We start from the raw sequence: 11,057 nt of genomic DNA, 5'->3' as shown, positions 1-11,057 counted from the left end.
TTCTGTGGAACAGGGCCAGGGCCCTAAAATGGGAGTGCAGGGTGGCTCCACAGTATTCTGGGTGTGTGTGTGGGTGTGTGTGAGGATGGAGCAGCAAGGGCACTAGGAGCTTCTCCTAAGGCTTTTCAAGCTGTGTTTTCTTGATTCCACACTTGCCCAGTTACTGCAGCCCTTGAATTATTTTCCATAGTTTGGGGGAAGGATACTGTCTTTAAGACTTCTTTGTTGCTTTTGTCTCAAGGACCCTGGAACAACGGCCATCCTCATAGCCAGTCCCAGTGATCTGAAGCAGATGATCAAAAGCAGTGATCAACAATCAGACTATACACCCATGGATTTTGGAAGATAAGGTATTTATATCCCACCCAGGCACCAGCAAGCTGCACCAAGAGCCAAGGCTGCAGAACCCACTACTGCCTGCCACAAGGCTGGAGAAAAAGGGATGAAAGCTGTTGCCTGGAAGGTAAAATTCACTGATAAAATGTTGCTAATTTTTGAAGTTGGATGGTGGATCCATAGAACATTCATAGGTTATATTGTTTTCATGTACTTGAAAACTTCCATAATAGTAAAAAAACCTTTTTGCTGTAGTCTAGTCGAAAGATGTTGGTGACTTGAATTAAGGTAGAGATACAGAGATGATGGATTTGGAATATATTTTGGCAGATGAATGAGACTTGCTGATTAAGTAGATGGAGAAGTAAGGGAAGAAGGACTAAAGGATGATGTTGAGTTGGAGACTTGAGCCAAATGGTGGTACCAATATTTGGGGTCAATTAGGTGAGAAAGGTGGGATGTAGCAGAAGGTAAACAACTCGATATACTAGTGTGGTGGTTTGGAGCTTTGTACTCCAAAAAAACATGTTTCTAAACTTAATCCATACCTGTGGGCATGAACTCTTCTAAATAGGGCCTTTTGATGAGATTACTTCCTGTAAATTGTGGCCCAGCTGAATCAGGATGGGTCTTAATCCTATTATTGAAGTCCTTGTAGGGAAGTTCACAGAGGGAAAAGTGAGAGGGGGCAGCCAGAAGCTGAATGTCAATGAAAACGGAAACAGAAGGGAAAAGCCAGGAGAGGGTGCCATGTGCATTGCCATGTGACAGAAAAGGCAAGGACCAAGGATTGCTGGCAGCTAGCTTCAGAACACCAGTCTTCACCTTGATTTTGGACTTCTCCTAGCCTCAAAACTGAGCCAAGAAATTCCTGTTGGTTAAGCCAATGCATTGCACAGCATTTGGTTTAGCAGCCAGGAAACTAAAACATATAGATAGTTAAGTCTTAATGGATAATTCTAATTTGGCAATATATATTAATGGTGTTAGATAAGAATTCTTGGAACAATGGTCATACTATGTGGGACAACTGTTGTGATGCCTAAAAATTCTAAACTGTCAGTAAAACTCTTTGGTGAGGGGAGAATTAAGCAAATGAAACATCTTTGTGGAGTAAACTATAGCTATTTAATCTGAATGTCTAAATAGAGAAAGATAGTTTTAAGAATGACTTAAAAGGGAAGGAAGATAAGGACATAATCATGAACAAACAGGAGACTATGAAAGAAGTTCCAGATTGATAGGGCATGGGTACCACAAAAAAACTAAGTGAGCAAGGACAGAAAAAAAAAGAAAATACAACTCTGAAGCATAATGTGATAAAGATAATGAAAATAATACCATCAAAATTTTCAGTTTTCACCATAAATTTGAATGGGCTGAATTCCACTAACAAAAGAAAACCTGGGAAGGAAGACATTGTCTGTATTTTATAACTTCACTTATTCTATGAGATCGAAGGAAGAGAGGCTTATTTTGTTCAGAACCTAAATTTTCTGTAGCATATAATCTAACTCAACCTGTCTGGATAGATCATTAAAATAACTCAAACAGAAGTAGTCCAAAATAGAAATGAGGGTTTGTAATTCTGTATAGCTTAATGTAATGCCCAGATACATTCCAGAGTATACTGAGCAGATAATTAAAAAGGAATGGCAAAGTCCCTTGATGGATGGGGGAAAAAATACAGAACTATTAAACTTTACCACTGGCGAAACCCTGATATTGTCCATAAACATTAAGGACTTCCAAGGCAATAGGCCAAGCCCTTGATCTTGAGGTTTGCTCTTCTGAAGCTTATTTATGAAAAGAAGAAGCTTAGCTTACCTGTAGTTATGCCTAAGAGTTACTTCCAGGGGACCTCTATTGTTACTCAGATGCAGCCTCTTTCTAAGCCCTGCTCTGCAAGTGAAATCATTACCCTCCTCCCTGCGTAAGATATGACACACAGGGGGGTAGTAAGTTTCCCTGGCAACATGGGATATGACTCCCAGGAATGGCCTGGCACTATAGGATTGACAATGCCTTCCTGACCAAAAGGGGAAAAGAATGGTAACAAATCAGGTATCAGTGACTGAGAGAGTTCAAATAGAGTCGAGAGGCTACTCTTACGCAAGCTTCTGCTAGATATTGCTACTTATCATAGCTTGCCAAATCCCAGGCAAAACCATTCCTGCTAATCCTAAAGAACATCTAGCACTTTATGTGTGATTCTACAAAGGTTCCATGCACTATGATTACTTTCCAGAGATCTACTGCCTCCAGATGAGTTCCTACGCCAAACAAGCCCTGAAACTTAGTGGGGCCAGTCTTTCCAGAACATCAGTGATTTCCATCTTCCTATCCCGTATTGTTAACAGCCCTTTCCAACATGAAAAAGTTAGAATGGTCATAGCCCAAATACTCCTAAAGTCTGTGAGAAAGATCAAAGGAAAAGGTAGAGTTAGCGTTATAACAGGGAAGATAGGATTTAACAAATGAGTATGATTGCTGAATCATTATACTGATATTTCTTTGAGTCTCCAGTGTCTCGGAGCAACTAGAAGTAAAAAACCTAAAATTGTAACCCATACCAAACTCTGAAATCTGTTCTACAACTAATTGTTGTAGTGTGCTTTGAAATTTATTGCTTTTTTCTATATGTGTTATTTTTCACAATAAAAAAAAATTGTTAAAAAAAAGAGAAAACCTGATAGACTGGGCTAAACAATAAATGCATTTGAATGTGGTATATGAGAAATGTAACCAATAAAAAGGACAAAGAAAGATAGGATTTAAAGGTTGGGCAGAAATTCCCACCATGGCAAACAGAATACAGAAGGGGCAATATATATATATATATATATATATTTTAAAAACGAAGCAGAATTTGAGACCAAAATCACAGTTGAAAGAGGGAATTTATGGAATAATAAAGGCATAGGATATAATGAAGATTTAGAAATTAACACTTTATCTAATAAGCCCTTTATTTGCAGCAAAGCAAAATCTCTTAGAAATAAAAGGAAAACTGAATGAGAACACCTCATATCAAGTAGACAGAAAATAAACAAGGGATAGTAATTGAAAAGTGCAATAAACTAGTTCAATTCCATTAGAAATAAAGACAGCTGGATGGCTGGAGAGATTCATACCCTTAGAGAATACATTTTTCTTTTTGTCTGCAGAATCTTCACTAAAACCATTCACTTATTTAAAAGTTTGAATTTTAACTTTGGAAATATTTACTGTCAGTTGTTTTCCTTGAAGTGACAGCTCACTTTGTTCATTTTTGAGAATTTGTCTGTCAGACACCTGAGTTACATAACCTTAGTTTGTCAGTTATTTTTTTGAGCAAAATTGGCTAGTTCAGCTTGCTCTCAACAATCACACAAGACAATCACTGTACTTCTATATACAGCAGATTTTTTTTTTGTGTATCCTATTTTGCCATCCAAATATTAAAGAAGACATATATCCAAGGATTGAGATTTAGTAATATTAATAGTTTTTATTGCTTTATCAAGAACGTAAGTAAATTGGCTTACAAACTGTGGTGGTGGTGAAGAAACTGTGATGAAAAAACTGACTAGAAATACAATGTGATGCCACTGCCTTGATTTATGCCAAGATGCCAGCAGTTTACCCACTATTGCTTTTGCATTAGCAGTGTAAATGTCACACAGTATAAAAGGCAAATAAATTCATTAGTTAAAAATAAAACAGCTTTGACTCATGGGTCCCCTGAAAGAATTTTAAGAGATTTCAGGGTCCACAAACCATATTTTTAGAACTACTATTTGAGTCTTGATTAAATTCAGGTCTGTAATTTTATCTTTTTTGAAGGTAAGGACTGATCTTGTTTAGCAAAAGTCAAAATGTTCATCGATCTGAATTCTCACAGAAGATGTATATTCTCTAGGATAGGGGTATTAATAGTTTATTGTCATTGGTAAACCCCAATGTTAGTACAATAAATACCCTCCCTTCTTTTCCAAATTTACAGAGAATCTGAGTTAAATTTATGCCACTAAATAACTGAAATGTCACTACTGTTATGGCAACATAACATTAAGACAACATTAGTTGAAGAGAAGAATTTTGTCATTTCTAGGGACCATTCTTGCCAATCATTTCCAGAACAAAGTCCTCAAAGCAATTTACAGAGCAAACTGCCATGAATGTGTATAGCTAGTGTACTGGTAATATTCAGATTTACTGGGCCACTTTTGTCTCTTCCTGCTTTACCTTACACCTCTTTTGTATTTCTTTCCTTACCCCTTTTCTTTGTTTTTTCCATGTTTCCAAGGATAATATGAAACTTTGAAAGGGTCTTCCCCCAATCTCACTTCTTGTTCAAGAGGGACTTCTTTTTTTCACAGCGGTCAAGAAGTATTCTCTACAGCATGGAGGTAAAATATTATGGAATAAAATTGGGAAGCAATCATATTGGGAATGGGAATGTAGAGAGTAGTACATAGAGAGAACAATGGATTTGGAACCAAGGGGTGTAGATCTGATGTTCAGTTTCTAGCATATCAGTTTTTTTTTTTTGCACGGGTAGGCACCGGAAATTGAACCCAGGTCTCCGGCATGGCAGGCGAGAACTCTGCCACTGTGCCACCATTGCCAGCCCAGCATGTCGTTTTTAAGTTTTCTAAATGTTTCCTATTTAGAAATTAGGATGATCATTACCCCAACACATATCCCAACCTTATTTCATAGAGTTCTGAAATCTCTAACCAAGTTAAGTTAATATGCTATTTTACATTAATGCCTTTTATAGAATAGACACATTTCAGTCAATAATGAAACTGCTGTTCCTTTAGTGGAAGGAAAAAACCCTTTATCAGGCTCTGAAGAAAACTTTTGGCCTGTGCTCTAGTTCCTGAATCTCTACTCTTGAATCATGGCTACATGAAATGTCTGACTCATGGAGAGTCTAATACCTGAAATTCTGTTTTTGTTACTGTTCCTTTCCTTTTCTTCAAATACATGCAATAGTAGATTCCCTGGAAATATGACTTGCCTTCAAGACTGACTGTTGATGCACTATTATAAGGATCTCATAAAAGTTTTTATAGTTTTTCATTGTTGCATGTAAGGCTTACTTAAAATAAATACTCCTTAATCTATTATTATATTTAGCCCCAGCCCACGTTTTAGGTAAGCCTGTAATGGCACTGTGACATAGAAAGAGAAATGGAGTGGGAATTAGGGAAACTGTTTTTCTAATGTAGGTTCTATCACTGACTATTTAATCTTAGGCAAGAATTTCTTGGTTTTCAGGTCTTAGATCAGTATAATAAATGGGTTTGGATTAGATGATTATGAATAGTCCTCTCAGCTGAAAAATGTGCTATGATTCTAAGCTTTACACCAGAAAATAAGCTTAGAGGTTTGGTAGTATGATAATATAAAACATATATTAAAAATTCCTAATTCTACCTGGATTCTACTTTATTCCTTCAGTTTGAAACTCATTCTAACTTTAAAAAGATAAGTGATAGAGAAACAGAAAATCTAAATTAAATAGCAAAGGTATAAGCATTAAAAAGTATTAACCAAAAATTTTATGGTAAATACCTTTATTTTAAAAAGTTATACATGCTAGAAAAAAAGCATAAATGATACATGTAAACAGTTGCTTACCAAATACTTATTTTTTCCCTTGTAAAGGTGCAAATGATCTTAAATGTAAACACAAGAGTTACCAAACGTTTTTCTGTAGTTGGGGAAGGGAGAAGGAGAAGGTTATTCCTTTGGGTTGTGGTTAAAGTCTTATTCAAAGATTTTCCTGCAAAATACACTGGAAAAAAAAAAGATCTATGAGTACAATGTGAAAAAAAAACTTTAACCACTGGAACTTTAATCAATATTTCCTTACAAATTTTCACTCTTCACCAGAAAGTGCAATTTGAGAGAAGGAATAACAGAATGAAGAAAATATATATAGTCTGTATAAAAGAACCAAGGTATTACAAATAAAATGCCTCAATTGGTTTTACACTCATGAACATGTACTATTAACATGAACTGAAGAATTCATTCCCTTGGAGGTTATTATTAATGGTAAGCCTCAGCTTCACCAGGCCTGAGCATCAAGTGTAAAGAATTGCATAACAATATTCAGCTGTTGATGGGGAGAGGACATTTCTCCTTCCAGGCCCCTGGAAGCAATAAGGAAATGGGAGGGAAAGCTCTTCAGTCAGTGATGTTTTTGAGCAAAAACTCTTGTAAAGTTGTACATGATTCTATTGGGGGATACTCAAGACAACATATTTCATACACTGTTTTTTAAGAGGCACTAAGCAGAGCTCAAGATCTAGCAGAAATTGAGAACGTTATGAAAAAAATGCTTTAAATACAGCAAAAAACAAGTAAGTTCATATTGAAGGAAATGACTCAAACTTCAACTGATGACAACTGCAGTATCTGAGTCCTGATTTTATTGATTGAATATTCCTTTTGAAATGTACTACTTGAAATGTTTCTTTTTCCTTTTCTTTTCTTTTTTTTAAAGATTTTCAAGCGTTCTGGTGCTTTAGTGCAAGAATAATGGCTAGCTAACACATTTTGCATACTTATCTTTGTCACTGGTAGTCTTATAAGTAGTGAAGTCATATGGTTGTGCCTAGAAATAATGTAGAACACACATAGCCCTTCTCCCCTTATCAGTATTTTCAAACTTAATACCTTAAAAATAAAGCTTTGCTGCTTGGAATTTTAGTCTTTTTTTCTTTTTTCTTTTTTGGTGGGAGGAAAGATAAGTACAAAAAATACATGATAAATTAAAACCAAAAATAAATATTCTTCTGCACAGAATTAAAAATTATTGTGCAAAGTGGCATCCTGCAGGTGAAGTACTTTCATTAGATTTGTATTTCCATATGTTGAGGGACTGGCAAATTAATAACATTTGTTCTAATGTTTTCTTCAGCTGTACAAAGCTCCAAAGTCAAAACTCTCCACAACACAGAGGAGCAAATTCATGACTGTCTTTGAAATGTTTACCATATATGGGACTCACAATGTGTCATTTTAATAACTCCTACGCCACCCCCTAGCCGACGGTAATTCATCCCGCCATATAACCTGCAAAGAAAGAAACAAAATCAGACTTTCTAACTGGAAAATGCAGTTTTTTCCACCAACTAAGACGTTAATCAAGCATATATTCCTATGTTTTATATTACAACCAATATTTTAAACGTCATGTATCTCTTTCAAAGATTAAGGTAGAATTGAGCAGGAGGTAGATTAGGAGGTAAAATTCTCTCAGACACTGAACTGCTTTCATTTATAGAAGGTTGTTTTAAGTATAAGAGAGTTTCAGATCCATTTTCTGTATCATAACTTAATACCTAGACTGGCTTCTAAAATTTATGCAAGATCATATATTCTGTGTGTCTGTATTTAATTTTGCCCCTAATTTATTTCACCATCTGCATATCCCCTTTGCCTAAACTTCCTCAATTTATTTTTATCCTTTCATGTTTTATATATATTCTTGTAAGCCTCCTCAAACCCTTTATGGAACAAAACTGGACCTTGAGTAAATAAAGTTAGCATCTAGTTTGTGATGTGAATAAAATCATCTTCAAACTTAAGCATTCTATGGGGGGAAAATACTATATTCTTTATCAGTTGTGGAGTAAATGGTTTTAGGTTTGGGATATATAATTGCAAAAATTTAGGTAGTAATCTCTCAACAGATGATCCTCAAGAATTTCATGAATATTACTTGGTGACAAATTACTACTTCTATTTAGTGACAGTTACTAAGAAACAAATCCTTATGTTAGGACCATGGTAAGCGTTGGTTTGAAGCTATTATGTACCCCAGAAAAGCCATGTCCTTTAATCCTCATTCAGTATTGCTGGATGGAATCTTTTTTATTATTTCCATGGAGATATGACCCACCTAATTGTGGGTGGTAACATTTGAATAGATGGTTTCCATGGAGATGTATCTCCACCCATTCAAGATAGGGTTGCTTACTGGAGCCCTTTAAGAGAGAACCAGTTTGGAAAAAGCTTTAGAGCCATAAGAGCCAACAGAATGGACAGAGCCAACACAACGTATGGAGCCAACAGAACGGACAGAGCCCTGGGGAAGCTGTTGAGGATTCCTGGAGAGAAAGCTAGCAGGTGTCACCACATGCCTTTCTAGCTGAGAGAGAAACCCTGAACATCATCGGCCTTCTTGAATCAAGGTAACTTTCCTGGATGCCTTAATTGGATACTCTTATAGCCTTGCCTTAAGTTGGATATTTTTATGGCCTTAGAACTATAAACTTGCAATTTAATAAATTCCCCCCTTTTAAAAATGCCATTCCATTTTTGTCATATCACATTCCGGCAGCTTGCAAACTAAAACAGTAAGTGATTCTAAATGTGGCTGTCTTCCCAAAATATGCTTACTCAAAATTCCTACTAAAAATAGAAAGCCGTATATTGCAGAAAATATCCCACAAGTGGGAGGCTCTTATTCATAAAAAACTGCCATCATCTATCCTTTACCTCTATCAGATTCACTATAATGTTACCTTTTTCAGCAGTCTTTCCTGAACACTTTTTAATACTGACTTGCCTCTTTGTCCTCCTTTCTTTGCTTTTCACACCTCTAACAGGCTGTTTGTCTCCCTCACCACAATCTCAGCTCCATGAGGTCAGGTATTTTATTTTTTAATCACGTCTTTATCCCTAGGTCTTCAAACACTCTGTAAATCTTAACTGAGTGAACAGGGCTGTAAAAATGTGATGCAGGAGAAAAAAGTGACTTCGTCATTAGCTGTCTTTAGTATTGTGCACTGAAGCATATATTAGAGATATGCAGATCCAAAGACTACCATTTAAATATCTGTAAGCAATGTAGCCTTCCTAGAGATGAAGACCATGAAAAGAACTCAGTAAATTCATTAGTTAACTGTAATCAAATGATGAAACAACTTGGGTGGGTGGATGCTGGCTCAAAATCAGAAAATGTATAATTAGAATATAGTGGTAATGAACTACACGATTGTCCCCTTTGGAATAGTAACTATAAAATAAGGGTCAGCTTATCATTCACAGTCATGAGAAAAATCTCCCACAAGGTCTGCTGTTCTTGATCTCACATATAGACTGACATCTCTTATTGATGTGCAACCTCAGCTACTGAGCTGGTAAATCTAAATTTGCTAAGGCAAGCAAGTCCAATTTATTGGGAAAGAAATCCAATTTGTTTGGAAAGGAAAATGTTTTTTTCTTAGAAGGCGTGTATTTAAAATTAAATATAGAGATGAAGCACATCAAATCCATAGTATTAATGTTTTATATGAAATTTGATATTAAAAAATACATATTTGGCATTTTAAGTTCTTATAATATTTAAGAGCGTTTGGCACATTACAGCATCTATCAGATTAGTTTTGTAAACCCAGTATAAATATGACTGAGTAAAGATATAGACTTAAGATTTTAAGTTGAAAGATACTGTAAGAAAATTTTGCTAAGTTTGTAAAAGTATTTGAACCTTTACAATAACTGCAAGAGTCATCAGATTTATGTGAATTTATAAGAACTGCTAGGTAATTGGGTTTTTTTAAAGACAATTAAAGATTTAAAAGTGAAGCAAAAATTAAGTTTGTTTAATTTAATTTAATTAAGTTTAATATAATTCTCTTAAATAAGATGTAGACTCTTCCCCTCCCTAAAAGGGACTATTAAGTGACTGAACATTTTAAACAGAAATAATAATGCATTTAAGTTGATTTGAAAAGCTCAAGTAAAAATAGGTTTTAAAGTGAAATGATATTATTTTTTTAAAAGCAACTACAATTTGTTTTTCTTGGGTATAAAGCTGCCCACATGAACAAAAATACTTCATTGATTGGGAGCAAAGAACTGGGTTCTGATTCTAAGTCCTTTAGGTAACTTGGTCCCTTAATTTCCTCAGTTGAAAATGATGGATCTTATGGAGGAGTTTTTAAATGTTTTCTTTCAGCCCTAATTACAAAACTAAACAGTTATCAAGGTGAAGAATTTTGTAAGATGTCAGCCCTTTATAGACATCAAGTCTAACTGAGGCATCAAATATGGGTAACTTCAAGCCCTCTTCAAAGTATTGCAAGAGGTACTTCAGTGTACTGATAGCCATGGGCTATCTAAAGCTCATGAGTTTTCAGTCAGCACTGAGATGATTTGCAACTAGCCTAAAGGTTACCTCCATGTATTGGCATCAGGATCAAAAACTTCAATGGTCTTCAAGTATGTTGTACCATCAAAACCTCCTACTGCCATAAGCTGTCCATTCACCACTGCCAGGCCAACCTATAGGAGGAAAACACAATGGTTGCTAAAGAAACTATACAATTATCGGGAAAATTAAGACTGGTTTCTAGGTGAATCTCTTTAAAATTCTTTATGGTCTCACTCTCTTACTTGAACACAAATGAAAAAATGTAATGGCACCAAAATCTATTAAATTATGGGACCTATAAAATTATATATTAAATTGGAATACTTACACAGAGTTCAAAAGGTATTCTTAAGTTTAAGGAAAATTTTGGGGGAGTGAGCAAGAACGTCCAAACTGCTCTTTCTCTGCTATTTGCCTGTTCTAATTTACTCTCTAAATTGCCACTAAAATTTTCTTTTTAAAATACAGATCTAGAAATCATTCCATTCTACATATGCAATCAGTAATTCTTAATATCATCACATAGATGTATGATCATTTCTTAGTACATTTGCATCGA

At 35.3% G+C, this 11,057-nt stretch overlaps 1 protein-coding gene across 2 annotated transcripts in view; it reads right to left on the bottom strand.

The window, feature by feature from the left end:
• Positions 1 to 5,871: 5,871 nt before the first annotated feature.
• Positions 5,872 to 11,057, bottom strand: part of KLHL20 (kelch like family member 20) — a 151,268-nt gene continuing 146,082 nt past the window's right edge. For both annotated transcript variants that reach the window (XM_077157004.1, XM_077157005.1), the window contains 2 exons: positions 10,523 to 10,629; positions 5,872 to 7,410 (listed from right to left, as the gene is read on the bottom strand). In XM_077157004.1, the coding sequence (XP_077013119.1) occupies positions 7,326 to 7,410; positions 10,523 to 10,629 (192 nt within the window). In that variant the 3' untranslated portion in view covers positions 5,872 to 7,325. The remainder of the gene's footprint in view (positions 7,411 to 10,522; positions 10,630 to 11,057) is intronic.

This window comes from Tamandua tetradactyla, chromosome 4 (genome assembly GCF_023851605.1).
Source record: "Tamandua tetradactyla isolate mTamTet1 chromosome 4, mTamTet1.pri, whole genome shotgun sequence".
In the NCBI taxonomy this organism is placed as follows: Eukaryota; Metazoa; Chordata; class Mammalia; order Pilosa; family Myrmecophagidae; genus Tamandua; species Tamandua tetradactyla.
Note: the sequence above shows the minus strand (reverse complement) of the source record. Positions and strands in the feature narration are given on the sequence as shown.